The sequence below is a fragment of the Pteropus medius genome, unplaced genomic scaffold, assembly GCF_902729225.1.
Source record: "Pteropus medius unplaced genomic scaffold, Ma_sr-lr_union100, whole genome shotgun sequence".
In the NCBI taxonomy this organism is placed as follows: Eukaryota; Metazoa; Chordata; class Mammalia; order Chiroptera; family Pteropodidae; genus Pteropus; species Pteropus medius.
This window is the reverse complement of record NW_024349224.1, coordinates 9665634-9687587: the sequence shown is the minus strand read 5'-3', so window position 1 is coordinate 9687587 and position 21954 is coordinate 9665634. Positions and strand designations below refer to the sequence as shown.

The 21954-nt window shown below is 42.4% G+C and overlaps 1 protein-coding gene and 1 pseudogene across 3 annotated transcripts; both read right to left on the bottom strand.

Moving 5' to 3' along the window:
• Positions 1–943: 943 nt before the first annotated feature.
• Positions 944–20592, bottom strand: MLKL (mixed lineage kinase domain like pseudokinase). Of its 3 annotated transcripts, none has more exons than XM_039881081.1 (11): positions 20362–20592; positions 15902–16357; positions 10399–10470; positions 9375–9564; positions 7889–7986; positions 6682–6817; positions 5212–5293; positions 2992–3143; positions 2728–2777; positions 2340–2480; positions 944–1554 (listed from the first exon to the last, which is right to left on the bottom strand). In XM_039881081.1, exons 2-11 carry the CDS (start codon positions 16353–16355, stop codon positions 1511–1513), a joined length of 1419 nt encoding a protein of 472 aa, XP_039737015.1. In that variant the 5' UTR covers positions 16356–16357; positions 20362–20592; the 3' UTR covers positions 944–1510. The 3 variants fall into 3 exon arrangements, with proteins under 3 accessions (XP_039737015.1, XP_039737014.1, XP_039737016.1); XM_039881080.1 differs by having other exon boundaries at positions 15902–16368; positions 20362–20591; XM_039881082.1 differs by having other exon boundaries at positions 10411–10470; positions 15902–16368; positions 20362–20591.
• LOC120617445 (uncharacterized) lies at positions 8607–8725 on the bottom strand (annotated as a pseudogene).
• Positions 20593–21954: the final 1362 nt, after the last annotated feature.

The window sequence follows — 21954 nt, the reverse complement described above, 5'->3', positions numbered from 1 at the left end:
AGGAGGAAATAAGAAACATTTAGAGGTAGGGATCAGTGTATCCAACATAAAGCGTACACTATGAGCAAAAGTGTAAAAATTCAGAACAAAAGGGCCATGTACAGGAGACACCAGTTTGAGTCTGGTAGAGATTAAAATCTGAGGTTCCTAGACTAACATTTTGTCTGTCTTATATGGCATTAAAATAATTTTTAATGAGATGCCAACCTTTAAAATAAATGGGCAATTTACAGAAAAATTTCCATCTTCTTTTGACAAAATGGAATGTTCTGGAAACATTGGGATCTCATTCCTACGTGATAAAAATAGGCTGGAGTTTGTCCTTAATGAAGCTCATCTGTTCACCGAAGTCCCCTCCACGGTCAGCTCACTCATTTAGGTTCATTCCTAGATACTGTAGGCATTAGATCTTGTAATCTCTGGTAGGAGAACTCTGGAGCTTGATGTTGGACGTCAGGTTGGAGTCAGAGACAGAGGCCATGGGTATCCAAATGGAAAGTTTATACTTAGTTCAATGGGCAAGAGGAAGGATTGAACAGTGTTTGCTCAGTTGTTACTGTTGTGTAACAGATCATCATAAAATTTAGTGGCTTAAGACAATAATTTATTTAGATTAAGATTTTGTGAAGGGGCAGTTAGGTCTGGCTCAGCTGTGTGGTCCTTCTGATCTTGACTGGACTCAAGTGACTGAGTCGGCTGCTGGACTAGCTGGTCTAGTGGGACCTCAGCTGGGACAGGTTGTCTCTGCTCTGCGTGGTCTCATCTTCCAGCACAAGAGCCCAGCTTGTTCACACCTGGGCAGCGTTCCGAGAGAGGGAGAGGAAGTTTGTAAGGCTTCTTGAAGCCTAGGCTTGGAACTGGCACACCATCACTTCCACATTTCACTGGCCAAAGCCAATCACAATGCCAACCCAGACGCCAATGGCAGGGAAGCAGACTCTGCTTTTTTTTCTTTTAAAAACCATTTTATTGTGGAAAGTTTTAAGCATATTCAGAAAACAAGATTGTATGAACCACTATGTACCCATCATTCAGATTCAACAATTAGCAACTGATAACTAATCTTATTTTACCTTTTCCTTTATCTGTAATTATTCCCCCTCCCTGTAGATTATTTTGAATCAAATCCCAAATATATAATTTCATCAACTATAAACATTTCGGTTTATAAGAGAGAGGTTTTTTTATTTTTATTTCCAATTGAAGTATAATTGACATACAATACTTCTCAATGGGCTGAGCGGCAAAGTCACAGTGCCAAGAGGTGTGGATACAGACAGACATACCTTTTGGTAAAACATCTATCACAGTTACTATCGGAGGTATTATTTTTGACAATGTCGTTTGGAGTGGGAGATGCTCTGTGTAACTGGAACTGTTTTCTTTTTGTAACAGAAGACTGCTGCCTCCCTATACTCATAAAATAACTCCACTCCAAGGACTGAAGAGAGAAAGCTGTCCAACTTACACCTCTTCCAGCTTCTTGCCCAGAGACTCCTTAGTTTCAGTTTCAATCCAGATCTTTGTAAAAGCTAGACAGCCTCTCTAAGACTTCTGTGAATGAATGAACATAAAGTTAGACAAGAGCAGGGAGCTTAGAGCCAAGCTAGACACACAAAGACGTTACTACACTGCACAGTAATGTAGAAACTGTATTTCCCTTGGTCTAGCTGGAGCCTAAACCACCATCTGTATTCATGCCTTTATATAATGTTCCCTCTTATTCGGTCAACTTTTCAAATGCAAGTAGCTTGTGGTAGTGGTACACTCACATCTTAATGTGAGTTAGTCTCAGGTATTAGATACTCCAATACCAGGAAGACCCTGGGTGGTAAGGGACCCTAGAAGAAGAAGGAAGGGAGGGAGGAGGAGAAAGATAGGACAAAAGTATAGAAAAGTTTGAAAAAAAAAAAAGCAATAAAGAAGAAGAGAAGAAAAGGGGGGGAAGGAGGGAGAAAAAAGAGAAGGAGGGAGGGGAAGAGGGAAAGAAGGTGAGAGGAGGAAGGAAGGGAGGGAGGGAGGGAAAGAATATAGGTTGGAGTAATCTACCTTTAGATTAGGCCCACTTTAAACAGTGCCCTTAGCACAAGGTTTCTGAACTCCTATTGATATTTGTCCTGTGCATTGTAGGATGCTGAGTAGCATCTATCTACTAGATACCAGTAGCATACCCTACCCTACCCCACCTCCCCTGAGTTTTGACAACCAAAAATGTCTCTAGACATTGCCAATGGTCCCCTGAGGGGCAAAATCATCCCTGCTTGTGAACCACAAAAGAGACTTTCACAAATGTGAAATAACATGTGTGACTCATGTTATTAGACTAGAAAGGACCCTACCATTAACAGATGGCCGATTGGAGGGCTCGTATGCCCGGCAATCGTTAATGACCTCCTCCAAATGGAAAGGGCAATCTTCGTCCAGTGGCTCCTGGTAGCGATCCACAGCCACCAACTGGTAGATCTTCTCAGAATTACAGCCTGGCATGGAAACAGTAGGATGGGAGGCTTAAAAATTCCTCTGGCACTCACACATCTCTCTGGGTGTTGATGGCTGGCACCAGAACTAGGGACTTTGATTATTGAAGAAACAAGACACCACAGACCAGCCCAGGCAGTGCCCACATTGGAGAACAAAGAGCCCAGAACAGCACTGATGCGGGACTTTCTAGTCTATCGGAAAAGGACCCAATTTCAGTACCATTTAGCTAGGGTTCACCCTGGTTACCTTCAAATGGGATCTTCCCAGTAGCAATTTCCCAGAGGACAATTCCAAAGCTAAAAGAAAAGCAAGAAACTGAACAACCATAACAAGTTTCCCTTTTCTCACACCCCTCTAGCCATTTCTAGAAACCTGAGTAAATTTTCTAGTTTCCACTCAATTCCAATCAACAGAATGGAGGTAGGACTATGGTCCTTGGATGTGGTGTTTGACTTGGACTTTCCTGTCCTGTTCATCTGAGTTAGAATCTGCCCGAGAACATGAACATACCTGTAGATTTCAGCCTTTATGTCATATTTATCATATACATTTTGCAGTCTCTGAGGTGAGACATATGCTGTGGAAGTGACTCTCTTTGCTTCTTTTCTCTTAGTTTCTCGACTGATGGACGTCTGTGTTTTGCTCAACTTAAATCCTGTGAGCTAGACAGAGAAGTGAATTAGAGATAGAAGGAAACAGCATGATCTCGGGTTGCGGGTAGAGAGCGGGGGTGGGGGCGGGGCTACACATGATTGTCAGGGGATGGTCTTTTATCTTTATTTCAAGTGGTGCCTTCTGTCTACGTGGCTACTCTACTGGCTGGCATTGACCAAGAGAAATACAAGGTTTCTTTTCTATAAAATGGGGGCAATGAAGATTACTTGAGATAACAGGTATAAAGCACCTGTAAGATTTGGCAAGTTGTAGTTGTTCTAGTATTACTGTGTTAGATACAGGGCTTTCTCAGTTGAGAATTCAACTCCACTAAGTGAGGATGGACGGGGTACACAGAGCCACCACATGGCTTGCTTTCTCTTAGAAGCAGATGAAAAAATGAGGTGGGGGCATCCCCTCTGTTCTATCTGACCCTCTAGGATGGCCAGCTTGTTCCTTTGGTTTTATATGACATCTGTAAATTAATCTACTGACCCTGCATGGCCAACACCATGCTCTTAAAGAAGCCACAGCACAATTAAAGGAAGTGTATGTGCTCGTTACTCCATGCACACCTGTCATCAGCACCATCACTGTGCAGAGGGGCTGGCAACACCCAAACTCGGCCAGCCCCAAATCTAGGAGCAAGGTCAGGAAAAGGGTAAGATGCTTAGAGAGCTCATGCCCTTTCTATTATGTGGTTAGTAGATACTGACATCCTCTCACATCTGGCCCCATGCTGGATACCAGAGATGAAAGGCTGACAGGCGCGTGAGTGGTTTAGACGTGGTGCTTTGGGAGCGCTTCTATCACATCAGCAAGGAGAAAAGGCATCTGAAAGGCAGAAAAGACCTGTCTTTTGTTATTTGAAGGCTATCCCTGCCAATCATAAGGCTGGTAGAAAGGCATCTATGGGTGACAAAGAAAATATTCTTTTAGCATTTTGGAATTGTGGACACTGAGTTAACAAAAAACTCTCTCCTCTTCCATATGAGAATATGACATTCAGTTAACTTTTTAGCTCTATTGCCCTGGGAACCTGATAAAGGCAGACTCTTACCTATGCACCTAAGTAATATTGCTGATGATAAAAAAAATAAATGACTGCTGATTGGTAAATTGCTTCTTTTTTTTTTTTTGGCGGGCATCGACTTTAATATGGGCTGACCTGTTTGGGGAGGCGGCAAGGAGGGTCACCTTTTTGTTCTTGTTGGGAGTGAAATCCCAGCGAGATCAAATAATTCCCAGTGAACTGTGAACTAGGGAAAGCATTCCCGGTCTCTGCAGCCTCCACCTGGCTGCCGACAGCCAGAGCCAGCGGGTCAGGAAGCCCTGGGTCCCCAGCACGCTCCCAAGCCCCAACCACAAGGAGTCCCATGAGTAAACAGAGTCCACGGATGAGGAGTTGGGGGCTATGGAGACTATAAAGGGTGGACAGGGATGCTGGGCTTTGCGGTAACTCTTATAAGTGACATGCCCTTTGTGGGGACACTTGAAGGTAATGCCTGCACAATTGTTAGAATATTGACTCCTGTGGGTCATGAGCCTTCTAAGGTTGGAGGGCCCTGTACCCACCTGAGGGGAGCCTCTTTCTCTCGTACTTGGGGCAAGGCAAAGAGAATAACTCCTGGATGACTGTTAGGACAGCTTTGGGGACTCCCACTGGAGAGAAGCTGTGTTTCCTGCATGATACCCTTTTGAGTGACTCCAAATGCCAAGTGTGGCCTGGGGCAGTCCTGTGAATCCTAATTCCTAGTTGAACCTAAGGAGATACCCTGGTGGGTGATGGAGGGATGTAGAAATGGTGTCCAGGCATCTAAAGGACATGACTCTTAGCCTATCCCTGCTAAGTGAGCGGGGAGAGAGGATGAGCATCAGAAGAGCAGGCAGGATTGAATCTGTCTGGTGGTGGGCACATGGAAAGCTGTCCGGGCAGGGAAAGAGTTGAGTTCAGTTCTAAGGTGAAGGCAGAGAAACAAGCAGGCACAGCCTTTCTGGGAAAACAGATGTCCCTCTCCCAGCACCAGACAGTCACACGGGTTGAACTTAAAGGGCCCCCTGGAAGGCCACACTCACCTTCACGTGGTAGCCTTCAGTTACCAGGAAACTTGTGCTGCTGATGTTTTTATGGCATTCAGGTGATTCCGAATTGTGCATCCTGACATGACCAAAGGCAGGGAGTATTAGAGACCTTTGCACAGACTTTCCTGGGCAGCTTTACCGTCATTACTGGGACAAAGGCTGGTCAGTACCATGCCATCCTCAGGGGTAGCTATCCATTTATAGATGGGTAAGGGGGAGAGGGACAGGGACAGGTAGATATAAAGCTCCTGAATACTTTTAGCTGTTTATAAGGGTGAAGGGGCCCCAGTGCCCATGGATATTCCTCTGCAGATGGCAGCTGTGAGCTGTGAACAGCAACATATGCCAAGTGGGGGATGAGTATGCAGAGCTGGTGAAAAGGATCAGAGGCCATCTGGATGGGGCACTAACAGCATCCCATACAGCCCAAAATTACTTCTCATAAAATCCGCTAGTTTAGGGAGTTCACATTAATTATTAATAACCCAATTATTGTATATAAATAAAATCAATAGCTAAAGCAGTATAATAAAAAATATGGGATAAGTGGTATGCAAGATGACATAGTAAGATTATTTTCCTTTCAATTTATTCCAGTCTTTCCGGTTACATCAAGGAGAAAGTCTCAGTTCAGTGTCTTTAATACCTCTCTAAACCTGCTGATATCGCCTTTGTACAAAGAGAATGTGGGCCTGAATTATAGACCGCGTGGCAGCCAGCATCGTCCAGACAGAATTTAATAACATTATTTTGGTTTCATTTATGGTCCACCTATTTGTGGCAAGTGATTCTGGTTTCTGACTTATGGTAGTAATGAAAAGTGTCCTTTTATTTAGGTTTTTAAAATGTGAGCTAATTTAAAAAACAATATTAAGTAAATAATATTGGCAGAATTGTGGATATGGTAAAAACCATGGAGGCGCTCTGTGCATGAATGACCTTTGGGGACCCTTGGGGTAAAGAAACCATAACTCCATATGTTTGAGTAGAGACAGTTGCCAGATAAAAATACATGACACCCAGTTGATTTCGAATTTTGGATAATGCATGAGACACACTTCCACTAAAAATTATTGTTACCTGAAATTTTAGTAAAAGTATGTCTTGTGTAATGTTTGGGCTCTATTTATACTAAAAAATTATTATTGTTTATCCGAAATTCAAATTTAACCAGGCATCTTGTATTTTTTTATTTGTTAAATCTGGCAACCTTAAGAGTAAGGCCTGGACAAGAGCAGCCTGGACATTAAATTCAACCCTCAGTTCTGGCAGCTGGTGCTCACTGGCTTCAGCCTCCTTTCCTCCTCCTGTCTGAGGTGTTATAATCAGAGTAAGTGGTAAAACAGCTGCTGTCTGGGAGACTCTCTGGGGCTTCTCGCCTGTTCCCTCATCACCTCTGGGAGTCTCAGTAGAGGAGGCAGACTCGTTCCGTTCTTCTCAGCACCCTTTCACCCCACACAGTACCTGTACAAGCCTTTGGCAGCCCCCAAGACCAGGACGATGCGTTCGGCCAATGTGAGGTCCTTTTTCTTATCCAGCAGTTCCCTCAGGGTCCCGAGCTCGCAGTACTCCGTGACAATGGAGAATTGAGGTGGGGTCACTGATGGAAAGGACCGGACACTGTGAAGATCAGGCCCCTCAGAGGTCCTGCTCTGCAGCCCACCTCCCCCTTTCTCTACAGAGACAGACTCAGGTCTGCTGTTGCCCCCTGCCCCCGCCGCCATTCTCTACCCGCACCTCACGGTTTGCTCCCTGAACTCCTTGAATGGGTCAAATGCCCACAGAGTTCCCATACCTCCCCTTCATGGCATTTGGCATGTCAAAATTCTACATTCTCTAGTTATTTGAGTAATGTCTCTGCCACTCAGCTATAAACCCCCAGTGGACAGGGTCTGTTTGGTTCATACAGTGATCACAAGGAGCTTAGTAAATATGTATGGACGGACTGAATGATACACAGATCACACGGCCTGGTGAAGGGAGCTCAGACCAGAAGTGCAGTCTCAGGTCATGGGCCTGAGATGCAAGAACTGACACACAAAGAGCGAGTCAGTTACCTCGGCCATCACCCAGGAGCAAAAACATCACTGGAGGTTTTCCTTTAGTTGCCTGAGGCTGTGGAGAAATTTCCAAAGGAGAGAAGACAGGAATTGCTCTGTCCTCTCTGTAGGCAAGAGCAGAAAAATATAACCCTCAGGAGAGGCCAGGCTATGAGAGAAAATGCAGCCACATTGAAAAATAAAAATTTCAAAGAAACTGATGCATGAGGTTCTTGGTAAAGGGGCAGGTTAATTTAGTTCTTAGGTTTGATTTATACTAATGATGATCAAGGGTAGATTCCTTATTCAGGTCAGTCAGCTTTATAACGTTTTCTAGCAACAAAACACAGGCCAGCATCTGACCAATTCCCCCTTGGTTCCCAGTGAACTGGCAGGAGGAGATGTGGCCGCATTAGTGCAAACCAGCTCTCGGGCCGAAGCCAAATTCAAGCTGACCTCTCCCAAAAGATGGGAACCTGCATCTTGAGATGTGAAAAAATTAACATTGATAATAATAACACTGTGTAGATGCCACCTTTTCAGCTGTTCTTTAAAAATGCAATGCATTATATAACACAGAAGGTACAAGACAGTCCACCAAAAGAAGAACCAACCCCAGAAGCACTCCTTACCTGTTTCATTAATGCAAATCCCAAATATACGCAGGATGTTGGGAGAATCAAATTTCTTCATGGTTTTGATCTCATTCGTAAAAGTATCCCTCACTAGTCTATGAAGGTAAAAGAGACAAGTAAGGTTTCAGGACTGGGAGGTCCTTCCAAGAACATTTAGTGTAGTGACCATCTGTGTGTATGTGGAGCATGAGGGAATGTCAGCATCTTCTGGGGTGAGAACAGGTGCTGTGATGAGCTTGGCCGTGGATGGCAGTATGTGGAACCCCTCAGATGTATTTGGCAGCAGAATTAGCATGCATAATACATGCTACAACATTGATTTATCTTGAAAATATCATGCTAAGTGAAATGAGCCATACTCAAAAGGACACATATTGATTGTATTATTCCATTTACGTGAAACGTCCCAAACAGGCAAATCTACAGAGATAGAAAGTAGGTTACATTTGCCTAGGGCTAGAAATGGTGGGAGCGAGAGTGAATGGGGAGTGACTGCTAATGGGGAAGGGAGGGTTTCTTTTTGGGATGACGAATATGTTCTAAAATTACATGATGGTGGTGGTTGCACAACTCTGTAAATATACTAAAAGCCATTCAATTGTATACTTTTTTTTTAATTTTTAATTTTTTTTTTTTAAGGTGAAGCAACCCTTGGTTGACCTCACAGATTGCAAGGACCTTGTCAGCTTACAATCCCTTATTTTTTATTTTTTTATGCCTACAGCACCCGGTCTTCCTAGGTGGTCTCCCATCCAAGTACTAACCAGGACCGACCCTGCTTAGCTTCCAAGATCAGATAGGATTGGGCTTGTTCAGGGTGGCATGGCCATAGACCAATTGTATACTTTATATAGATGAATCTTATGGTATGTAAATGGCATCTCAATAAAGCCGTTAAAAAATTCAATTCCAATCAAAATCTCAATGTATATTTTGAGGAATGTCATAAAGCTTTCTCTGATATTTATTTAGCTTAGAAATAAGAGTCAAAAGCAGAGAAATGCCTTACTAGATGTTGAGAATTATTGCAAAGTCATAATAAAAAAAAACAAAACTGTATTTTTGGTGCAAAGACAGAAAGATTAACAGTGGAACAGATTAGAGAAATGAGAGCCAGATCTATGTCTAAAAAAAAACATAACATACAACAAATGTGAATGTATGCATATATAATAACAACATACATTTTGCAAGGACACATGCAAACAAAACATGCTTTATTGTATGTGGAGAGGAGAGGGGGCTGAAGGGCATAGAACTTTAAAAATATCTAAACACAAGAATAAAAGAGAAGTTTCTAGAACTGAGGTTAAAGGACATGCGTCTAAGTCTAGGCTCTGCTCTATAAGAGTAGAGGGCAAGTCATTTAACCCTTTGGGGCCCATGTTCCCTCACCTGAAACTGGAGACAATATGCTTCTCTCCTCGGGGAGTTATAGAGAGAAAGTGAAATAACACACAGAAAACTATACAGAATGACTTACGCACTGCTTCTAGTCTGGGGGTTGTCAAATACTTTTATGGCCACTGAAGCCTGGTGGTATTTTCCTTTATAAAGTCTGCCGAATTCATTTTTCCTTATCAGGGTCCAATCTGTTTGTGAAAGCTCCTCCATCTTAATCTCCTTGATTTGATATTCTGGGATTTTCTTATTGGATTTCTGTAACTTTGACACTAGAAGTGAAGGAAATAAAAGAGTCAGTGAGATGAGGAAGGTGTTCTAAGGGCAGAGGCATCTTAGACACATGTGAGTGAGAAGCCCTGTGCCAAAGCTGCCCTGGCTGGACGGGGCTTCTGATCAACTCATCCCGGGGGAGAAGTTCCAGTTCCTCTGAGTGACTGGTACAGACACAGCTGGATGGTTAACAGAAATGTGTCATGCACTTCCTTTCCCTGCTCTTCAAATCCTGTCTGTCTCTCCAGCCTAAACCTCCATCTTGAACTCTCTCTCTCATTTTGGAGTTCTCCCTACTCCTACTGCCACATGGCTTGGCACCTGAAAGTTTAGCATCTTGTCTAGTCATTTCCGTTCTAATAGATACATCGTTCAACCTCAGTAGCTCTACTGCTGTGTTCACATGTCTTTCTTTCCTCTCCCTTCCTCTACCCCATGGCTATGAGCTCCTGGAAGCCAGAGTCTTTCTCTGCATCTTACTTTCCACCAGGCACAGGCTCCAGCATAAAGCAGATACGGATTTGTCTAATGAGTGATGAATGAGTATTCTAAATTTGATTTGAATTTATTTTTGGAAATTCAGCAAATGAATTAAAGCTCTTATGTTATCTAGAGGAAATTTTCAGCACTTTGACAGGTAGTAGATGGTATCTTGCTGGTCGAGAAGTTTCCTTTGAATGGTACACCATGGACAGAAGCCTGGGCTAGTCATGAGCACATTCTAAACACGTGGGCTGCTTCCGGCCACCCAGCCCAGAGATGGGACAAGGGTGGGGGAAGAAGCAAGCTGGAGTGCCTAGTAAACAAACGACTTCTTGTTTGTGAGTTATCACCTGATAACTCACACATGATTTCTTCAATGTTGATTTTCAATCGCCTCAGCGAAGCTTCTATAATTTCAATTTCTGCAGGAAAAAGAAGAGCAAATACTAAAAAACAGAAATGCTAATTAAAAGCACACCAAGACCACTACACCTATCATATTCATTGCAGTAGGAATTACTACTGGTCACAAATACTCGGTTTCCTACTTCTAAGCACACAGGAAGTGCCTTGAAGTATGGCCATGTGACTTGCTCTGGCCAAGAAATGAAGTGAAAGAGATGTCAGGGAATTTCACGTCAACATAAAAGTGCCATAATATTGAAAGGAGGAGAGCTCCCTTGGAGAGTTTCCTGGATTTTGCCTTAATAAGAAATAAACTTTGTTTCTTTAAATCATCAGCAAGGTCAAGAGACAACCATCCGAATGGGAAAATATATTTGCAAGCAATGCCTCCGATAAGGGCCTAATATCCAAAATATACGATGAACTCATACAACTCAATAACAACAATAACAACAACAACAACAAAAGAATCCAATCAAAAAATGGGCAGAGGACCTGAACGGACACTTCTCCCTAGAGGACAGACAAATGGCTAACAAATATATGAAAAGATGCTCAACATCACTAGCTATTAGGGAAATGCAAATCAAAACCACAATGAGATACAATCTCACACCTGTTAGAATAGCTATAATCAACAGGACAAGTAATAACAAATGTTGGAGAGGATGCAGAGAAAAATGAGCCCTCATATACTGCTGATGGGACTGCAAACTGGTACAGCCACTATGGAAAACAGTATGGAGGCTCCTCAAAAACTAAGACTTGATCTACCATATGATCCAGTAATCCCTCTACTGGGTATTTATCCCAAAGACTTGAAAACTCATATCAGAAAAGATATTTGCACATCAATGTTCATAGCAGCATTATTCATAGTGGCCAGGACATGGAAGCAACTGAAGTGTCCTATAATAGATGACTGGCTAAAGAAGCTGTGGTGCATATACACAATGGAATACTACTAGCCTTAAGAAGAGATGAAATACTGCCATTTGCGACAACATGGATGGACCTCGAGATAACCATGCTAAGCAAAATAAGCCAGATAGAAAAAGTTGACAATCATATGATATCACTTATATGTGGGATATAAACCTAAAGGTAACAAATGAACAAGACAAACAGAGACTCATAGACATGGACAATAGAACTAAAAAGTGGTAATTTTCAGAGGATAAGGGAGGGAGGATGAGTGGGGCTCCCAATATGTGGTGACAGAGAAAATCATATGGAGGTGAATATAGTCTTAAAAAAAAAAAAATATATATATATATATATATATATATATGTCTCTCTATATATATATATATGCCTTACTGTTAAAGTGTACAGCTGAAACTTACTGGATTTCATTAACTAATGTCACCATAAAAAATTAATTAATTTAAAAAATATATAAACTTTGTTTCTTTAAGATGCTGAGTTGTTTGGTTTTTTTTTTAACCACAGCCTAATCTAACCTATCCTTATTATATACTCAGAAATACATTTAAAAATTGATAAAACACTATATAGGGTGGCCAACCCTATATATTTTTCCCAGGCTTAGGAGTTCCACCTAGTTCAAGCGCCTCTGTAGGTCAAGCCACTGTCACCTCTTACCTTGCCTTTAAAGTGGGACCTTCAGTGCTAAAACCAGGAAAAGTCTCTAATGGAAAAAAGTATGAAGAGACAGAAAATCTCATACATTGGTGATGGGAGTGGTATTTGTATAACCTCTGTGGAGGGCAATCTGGTAAACACTACCAAATTTAATATTGACCCAGCAATTAGAGCCAGTAACTTTACTTCTAGGAATTGTTCCCAAAGATATCCTGAAATATACACAAAGATGCTCAAGGCAGGACTATTTACAATTGTGAAAAATTGGACACAAATGTCCATCAATAGGGAGCTGCTTAAATCTATCCGGTCCATGTATACCCAGGAATACTAGACAACTCTATGGAAATTTATATGGAAGAATATTCAAGATTCTTTAATGAGAAAAGCAAGAAGCAGAACTGTGTGTTTAGGATGCTAATGACTGTGTAACAATGACAATAAAATACATATACTTAAATCTCTGGAAGGCTATTGAAGAAACTGTAAGAGATTGTGTCTGGGGAAGGAAACAGGGTCCCTTGATATCATGGGTGAAAAGATTTACTTTTCATGCTGGACCCTTTAGAATTTTGTACTATATAAATGTATTACCTGATGAAAATGTTTTGAAAAAATTTTAAAGCAAGAGCAGGAAATCAATCCTGTCCTCCACGTTGCTGACACCAACATGCCTCCCACCTCCACCAGGACGTGGACCAGTGAGCGCTGATTATTAGGACAGCTGGGGGCCTTTCAGCTGGGTCAGCCTCTGCACCTCCCCAGCCCAATCCCTGAGTCTCTTTCTCCTTGGGAGCGGGTGTTTGGTAGAGGGATTATAGATGCCTCATTTCCCTTTATCCAGAAAAGGACCCATGTTGCCCACAGGTCTCCTCCAGAACTGGTTGGTCATGTTTGTTTCCCACTGATCTGACTGGGGATGAACCACCCTCCATATCGAAGTGGCAGAACAGTTATTCCTCTGGGCTCCAGGGCCCAGAAGGTTCATCCAAATGTCTTTTGCCTTCTCCTCAGGTCCTCTCTCTCTACCCACAACACTTACAAGAGGGAAGGTTTGGAATTCATATCACCAGGATCTGAAAAGGAGTAAAGAGGCCACATTTTTTCCATCCGTCTTCTTTCTTCTCCCTTCTGGGTCCACTGTCATACCTGACTCCAACCTAGCTCATGTCTTATCCCCTTAGTGCCTTGTGCTCTACTGAGTCCACCTAGTTCAAGCGCCTCTGTCGGTCAAGCCACTGTCACCTCTTACCTAGCCTTTAAAGGGGTCTTCCTACTGGGCTCACACATCCACTCTTGCCCTCTGGTGTATGTCGAATTATTGGTCCCAATTCTTCACTCCTATGTAGTAGTACTATACATATCCACTCCCTGGCCATAGCCTTGTAGTGGGCAACTGTACCTCCCTGTCCCTTGCTGTTGGGTTTGGCCACATGACTTGCTTTGGATATTAGTGGATATGATAACAAGTAGAGGCTTGTACTAGCACTGCTGGGCTCGCCTACTTGCATTTCTGCCGTGAGAACATTGTCTAAGTACTCACTGCATCTGCAGCCTGGCTCCAGAATGAGACATGTTAAATAGACCCGAATTGGACCTGCTGCCTAGAGCCAAGCCCAGCCAAGCCTACCTGAGATCTGGAGAACCCAGTAGACCCACAGGTTTGTGAGCAGGAGAATTAATGAGTATTGTTTTAAGGCTCTGAGTTTTGGGATGCTTTGTTATGCAGTATTAGTACAGCAACTGACTGATACACATCACTACAGTCCATTTCCCACATGGCAGCCCAAGTGATTTCCTTTTAATAGAAATCAAATCATGACAGGCTCATGTTTAAAGACCTCCCTTCACTGGCTTCCTATGACTATTAGAATAAAATCTAAATTTCTTATCATACGTTCAAGGTCATGGGCATGACTTTGCTCCTACATTTCCGGCCTACTTTTCCACTTTCATCTGGTACTGCTCTGTCTCCCTTGCCTACCACATCAAAGCTTCCTGGCATTCTGGTTATTCATTACACATGCCACATTTATTCCCATCTTGGGGCCTTTGCATTTCCTGTTTCCTCTGCTGGAATGCTCCTTTCTCTCATCTTCAGAAGGCTTGCTCCTAATTATTCAAGGTGTCCATCCAAATGTCACCCAGTCAGAGAGGCTTTCCCTGACCACTCTCTCTGCACCCACTGTCACTTTCTGTCTCATTATCCTGTTTATGACTTCCATTGCCTTCAGATAACATGATTTACTTAGCTCTTTATCTGCAAACTTTACATTCCACAAGGGCAGAGATCTTGTCTATTTTGATCGGGGCTGAATCTCGAACATTTAGAACAGTGTCTGGCACACAGTACATACACACTCACGTGCCTCATAATGCCTTTTCAGTCAACGATGGATTGCATATACAATGGCGGTCCATAGGATTATAACAGAGCTGAAAGATTCCTATCGCCTAGTGATGTGTTTATGATGCTGTTGGTATAAACAAACCTGCTACACCACCAGTCATATAAAAGTATAGCATATTCAACTATGTCCATTGATAGGAAATTACTATGTTACTGGTTTCTTTATTTACTATATTATACTTTTAATTTTTATTTTAGAGCCTACTCTTTCCACTTACAAAAAAACGTTTGCAGTAAAACAGTAATGTTGTGCTATGCCAGCAGCAGCCTCAGAATCCCATGTTTACTTGTCTCTTGAGTGAATCACTTTCTCTTGTGCTTGATCTAATCTCGTGCTGGTTGGTACAGTATATGCTGTATAGGCTTATAGCCTAGGAGCAATAAGTCACACCATATAGCACACGAGCAGTGGGCTAGACCACCTAGGTTTGTGTAAGTGCACTCTGATGTTTACACAACAATGAAATTGCCTAATGATGCATTTCTCAGAACACATCTGTCCTTAAGCGTCAGTACTCAATTCGTGTTTGCTTAGTTCATTAGTTAATTCGTGTTTGCTTAGTTAATTAGTTAATTCTTCTTTTTGGGTAGTTTCCATATTAACTGAATGTCCTGAAAAATTAAGGCCGAGAAGAATTAGCTTCTGAAATTCCAGGTATTACATCTTCCCCATCAGAATGGAGAAGAAAGAAGACTTCTTAGAATCATCCCTACCCCTACCCTCTCCCCCACTCTGGCTTGCCCAAATTTCACCAGCCTCGACCACATCTGGGCCCAGGGATGTTGGAGGTCTGAGTAACATTAATATAGGAAAGAAGCATGAGAACTATATAAACTGACTGAACCTTAAAACAAGTGGAATCCAGAGCCTGCTACATGCTGTTAGACACGGACCCTGGTTGATTGGCCATCTGGCCAGACCATGAGGAACCTAAAAACAAAGGAAGATTCCCGTAGAGATTACTAACAACTATTCACCCATACCATAAAACAGAAACAGGAAAACAAAGACTTTAAGTTGTACCTTGCACAAGTTAAAGATAAACCCAACCATCCATTCCATTCTTTACTCCCTATAATCAGTTATTTTTCACAGACACTAAAAAATATATAAAGCCAGCTCTTTAGCCGATCGGGGTCTTATTCTCTGACTCTGAGAGGAGACCACATTCTGTCTATGGAGTGTTATTCCTTCTCTAATACACTTTTCTTTGTCTCTAACTCTGGCTCGCTCTGGAATTCTTTCCTGTGCAAAGCCAAGGACCCTCTGTCAGCATAGGGCTTGAGTCCCCACTTGAGAGGATTCGCTCTGTCCCGCATCAACATGAATAAACAGATGCTCAAACCTCGTCAGCTTCCCTCCTCCTCTGGTAAATCAAAATGAGATTAAAATGCCCCCATATATACTCTCCCCACCCCCAAATAAACCTTACCACTTAGACTTTGGAAGACTCTCCAGTCTTCCTCTGCATCCTGCTTATCTTCTTGTTGCCAGCTTGCATTTTGGCCAATCCTTAAAACACTTGCCCACTGACTCATCTGAAACACCAGCGAGAGCTCCTCCCAGACATCGCTCAGCCTCTGGTTTATGTCTTTGAAGAGTCTTCTGTCACCATTTGCTGTTAGAAACTTAAGGATATAAGGTTTATTGTTAAACTTATTTATCTTCTTCTTAGCTTCCTCGAGGACAGCCTGGAAATGGTTCAGGGCTTCAGTGATCTCGGTGGACAGGTTCTTCTTTTCTTGGGCCTGGAGTATTTGCAGAGGCTTCAGCAGGCAGTGGACACGGTCCTTTAGACGCTGGCACTGTTGTTTGCAGTATTTCATCTCTTCACATCGTTTGTAGACAGATTGGCCTAAGGAGATGACTGTCCCCAATGTATCCATTCCTGGGAAAAAACTGATAAAATGTGTTAAAGTCCCAGAATCACCTGTATATTTACTACTGGGCTAAGGGAAACTCAAAGGTGTCTGTGATTTAAATGGCTGAAGAGGTCTCCCCACTATTCTCATGTAAGGTAGAGGTGGCTTGCCGTTTACCAAAATCTGCCTGATCTTCTATAACAAGAGTTGTGGCTGGGAAGTGTTGGCTTAGCTAGAACTATATTTCCTAGCCTTCGTTAGGGCTCGATGTAGCCATGTGACTACTTTTCACCAATGGGGTGTGCGTGGGTATGATATGTGCTACCTTGGGCTGAGGCAAGTTTGTCTCCTCTACACCCTATCAGCTGGATGCACAGGATGATGCATCCCTAGGGACGATGATGTCCCAAGAAGGAAGAATCCTGGATCCCTGAAGCATCGCTTTGAGGAGGGCTACTCACGGACCTGGCATATCTGCTGTGAACTGTCAAATGAGTGAGAAATAAACTTCTACTGCATTTGAGCCATTTTGGGGTCCATTTGTTACATCACTTCAGCCTATTTTAGCCAAAGTATAGGGGCGAATATAGGGTGGTGGGTTGGGAAGCTCAGGCCCTGTCTAAAGCAGGCAAGAACTCCATCAAGTCACTCTTCAGGGATAAAGAGCAATAATAGTGGAAGATCTTCTAGTTTTTAAAGAGCAGTCAGAAACCTGGATTTTTAAATCTTTTAAATCTTTTGATCTAAAGTTTTGCAACCAAGTCAAAACATGTTTTAAAAACTGTGCAGTCCCACACCATGTGGGTTAAATAAAACACGTCTGTCAACTGGATATTGTCCATGAAGCCCCGGTTTGCAACCTTGGCCACAGTCGGCCAAGGATTTTCAGGATTGTAATAGAAACTGGCTTCTGTCAATCTCAAAATTTTCTTTCTTTTTTCTCAGTGCTTGAGCATCCCTTCCTCCCTAGTCCTCCCCCCACCCCCCTGTGTTGTGTTTTTAGCAAGCTTTAAATTTATTCTAGCCTCCCTTCCCCATTGGCCTGTGCATCAATAAGACCTCATGTTATAAGAGCTGCCCATCTCAGAGGCATTTGCACTAAAGAATCAGGGATTTTCCAGGTCCAGAGAAATTATAGTGGACATTTGTGTTGCCTACGCAGTATCCGTTTCTCAACTTTCTATTGCTGCCCAGATTTCCAGCAGCTATCTGCTTCTCCCCCATTCAGCAATGAGTTTGTGGGGAGCTGGCCCTATCCCTGGTTCTAGGGGTGAAACTTGATGTGCCTAGCCAGTAGTTCTCAATCAAAGGTGATTTTTGCCCTTCAAGGGACTTTCGGCAATGTCTGGAGATATTTTTGATTACCATAACTGGGAGATGGGTACTATTGATATCTAGTAGGTAGAGGTAGGGGTGCTACAATGCATAGGACAGCCCCTCCACGACAAAGAATTATCCAGCCCAAAATGTCAATAGTGTAGGGGTTGAGAAATCTTGATTTAAAAGCCATCAGACAATTCCTAATAGCCTATCACAGCGATTGATTCAAAACTGGGCGCCTGGGCTAACTCGAATGGAGGGGAATGTTTGCTGGGGAGGTTCTCGGATCCCCTAAGACAGCCCAGGAAGCCAGCTTCTATCTAATCTTGATCTCACTATTTCTCCCTCTCTCTCCCCCTCCTTCTCTTCCTTCCTCTTTCTATCTCTTCTCTGCATATAAGTGAGAAAGCATGGAGCCCCAATCCTCAAACCTTGGAATGAAGCTAACCTGGATGGCAGAATGGAAAGAAAAGAAGAATCTGAGTCCTTGATGACAACATTGAACCACTGGTTTAAACTGACCCTGAAGTCTACCTTATTCCTCAATTACAGGTTTCATGAACCAATAATCTTCCTTATTATTTAAATCAGTTTGAGTCATGTTTGCTGAACTTGCAAATAAAGGCAATTGGGTTCAGTAATGAATGACAATAATAATAATGATCACAAATCTCTCTATTCACTCACTATATGCTAAGTGCATTGGAACCACAGCTCATCGTTTTACAGATGAAGATACTGATGTTCAGGGAAGTTGAAGTTAAATAAATACAAGACCATGGAAACAGTTTCCAAAGTTTTTTTTTTAAAATAAATAAAGAAGAAGACTTACTTATAAGATTAAAATATATTAAAAATTATAAGATCTAAAATTGCTTAGGGCTTATTAAGTATATAATAAAGATATCGAAAGGCTAAAAGGAAATATGAGTACACGTATACTTTGACTTAATGACGAGACTTTCTAGGAACTTTCGCTGTTAAAAAGCTTCTATGTGTATAGCTAGATAGATACTAAGATGTTCATTGCAGTGCTATTTATAATATGTAAAACTGCTAACAACCCCAGTTAATCTCAACAGCTCAATGAAATAGGTAGGAAACCTATTATCACCATTTTACAGATCGGATAACAGTTTGGAGAATGTCATTAAACCTGAAACCCAAATCTGGCTTTAAAGTATGAGTAAGTGAAACCAAATAAACAACCAGTTGATGTACTTTTACTTCCGCTGTCTTAAAGTTATGTTGATGTGGCAAGGAAGTAACAGGTATTAGGCCATGCCTAAAAAGACTCATCGGATCTGGGGCTACCCAGCTATTCCCAGTTGCTAAGCAGATGCCTTCAAGGCCATTTCTTGGGACTCATGAGGGCAATGGGCTTTTACACCTTTCTCTGGTCCACTCGAGATAGAAGCAGATGTGAAACTGTTGCTCAAGAAATCTTGTGGATTTCAACTTCATAGCTTCAAGCTCCAATTATCTTATTACCAGCTTCATCCAAAAGCCATACCTCAGCAATAACTAATCAGAAACGATAATGGGGGAAATACCCCACTCATAAAAGTGACAATTTGAAACAAAACATTTTATAGAAAAAGTGATGATGTGGTATGAAGAAAACCACACAAAACAAAGCTTGAGGAAATGAAGAGAACTGTTATAGCTCTGGCTGGGAAGATTAAACATGACAAACCTCACAATCCTTCCCAAATTTGAACCCAATTTAATGCAATTCCAATAAAACTCTCAATGGTATTCTTTGGTATTGAAACTAAATGATCTTAAAGTCAATTTCAAAGAAGAAATTAGTAGGGATTTTTAAAAAAATAAATGAGGATTTTAAAAACAATTTTTAAAAAATAAATGAGGATTTTTAAAAAAATAAATGAGGATTTACCTAAAAGATTAAAATACATTAAAATTGCTTAGAGCTTTTTAAGTATAAGATATCAATAGGAGGAAAGGGAATATAAATATATATATACTTTGACTTGACTATGTGAATTTCTAGGAACTTTTGCTGTAAAAAAGCTTCTATGTATAGATAGGTAGATGGATACTAAGACGTTTATTGCAGTGCTATTTATATGCAATACTGCTAACAACCTCAGTAAAAATATGTTCATATATTACTTATAGTAAAACAATGAGGGGGAAAAAGTTATTATTTCTAAAAGTGAAAAATCTTAAAGTGGTAGTAACAATATAAATTCATAAATAATCTAATGTGTTTCCTCGTCTCTTCCAAAAAAAAAAAGTTATCAGGCATGCATTTTCTGATGAGACATTACTCTCCTTGTGCCTTAAAGGGGCTCCATAAAAGGATTATCATGAGGGCATTATAATGAAGTATTGGAATCATCTATCTTGGAAATCTTCCCAAGGACTACCTGGAGTTCCTCTGTCTAGGGCTTCATGGACGGTTCTTCCGAGCTGGGTCCGAGGCCCCTCCGCCGCCACCCCCACCCTGATCCCTAACCCTATTCTACATCTTCTATGGCAGGAGGCAGGCAGAGACCCAAAACAGACAGCTCCACTACCAAAGAAGAAACGAAACCAACTTGGTCTTGAGTTCCAGGAAAAAAGGACGGTGAGTCACCTCTCATCCGCTACCCCCAATCTAACCTCACTGTCCGAGGATCTGGTTGCACCCTCTGCCCTGCCGCCTCCAGGGACCGTGCGCCCCGGGCTGACCCCCCAGACTCACCCTTGTCCAATCTGTACCGTGCCCAGTTCCAGGAGGACACCTCCTGCTAATCAGACGACTGCCTTCCGCCCGGGTCGAGAAGTCTCCTGTTGCGTGGCCCCAGGGGAGTTTTGAGTCCCTGCGCCTCCTCTCCGGTGCTCCTCGCTCTGCGCGCCTGCTGGTGGTGTGGGACGCGACAGGATGCCGGCGGCTACCGGGCTGTCCTTCCCTCCAGAAGCGAAAGGCGGCGTGCGCTGCGCCTGCGCCCCGCCCCTGCACATATCCGCGCCGTCAGCGTGTTGGGCTGCTGTTTCCGTCTTGCGTGCTCTAGAAGCCACGGCGCCAAGGCTGAGACGCGGGCGGGAAAGTCTGAGACGCCTGGGAGCTTTTCACATGGTTCCTGTCGCCAACCGCCAGGTTCACTCGCGATGGCTCCCTAGACCCCCTTCCTAGGCAGCGCTTAGAGCTTGGGATTCAGAAAACAGTATGTTTCAGGGAACTGCTATAACTAGGACACAGTACGGGAAAGAGTGGATGAGCAAAAAACTGTGTGAGCCAGTGAGGTTCTTGAGTCTGCTTCTCTGTGCTTGAGAATATTGGCAGGGGGGGGGGGGGGGGGCAGAAAGAGTGAAGGATGTGTGTCCCCTAAGTGAGAAAAAACATCACTTCCTCCTCTAAAGTCATTACAGTGCTTTCTGTTATAGTGTGAGACATATTTTATTAAAGTTAGCTGTGTCCCCAGCTAGAAAGTCTAATTGAGTTCCTTCATTTACTCATTAGACTATTTTCCTCTGAAAAGGCAGAACTGGGTTGTATGAAAAGACTTTCTGGATTGGAAAGGCAGGGGTGGAGGATGCCTGGGGTGTTTGTTTATTCATTTATTTGTCCCTGCTATGGTTCTCCGTCGACTGCATCATCAGTTTTCTTCTTATCTTAGGTCGATTTCCCTAGAGCCAAGTCTGAGAAAGAGAGTTAGGCACATATAATCTATTGAAGGGAGGCTCTCATGATAGAGTGGACTGCGACAGGGAAATATAAAAGCTAAGCAAGGATGTGGTCCCAGCAGAGACCTGCTTCAGCCAGATTCCATGGGGAGGTTTGCAGCATGAAGCCCTGGAGTGATACTTGCCTTCCATTATGCACAGGAGAGATCCCATGTTAGGTCATGAAAAGTCTTAACAAATTTAAGATTAAAATCATGCCCGGTATCTTTTCTGATCACAATGAAATGAGGCTAGAACTCAATAACAGAAGGAAAATTGGAAAATTCACAAATATGTGGAAATTAAACAGCTGTTGAACAATAATTGTGTCAAAGAAGAAATCAAAAGAAAATTGGGAAATTCCTGAGACAAATGAAAATGACACATAACATATCAAAACTTGTGCAAAAGCGGTACTAAGAGAGAAGTTCATACTGATAATACCTACATTAAAAAAGAAGAAAGATCTCAAATAAATAGCTTTGTAACTAACTTTATACCCAAGGAACTAGAAAAAGGAGAACAAACTAAGCCCAAAGTTAGAAGAAGAAGAAGAAGAAGAAGAAGAAGAAGAAGAAGAAGAAGAAGAAGAAGAAGAAGAAGAAGAAGAAGAAGAAGAAGAAGAAGAAGA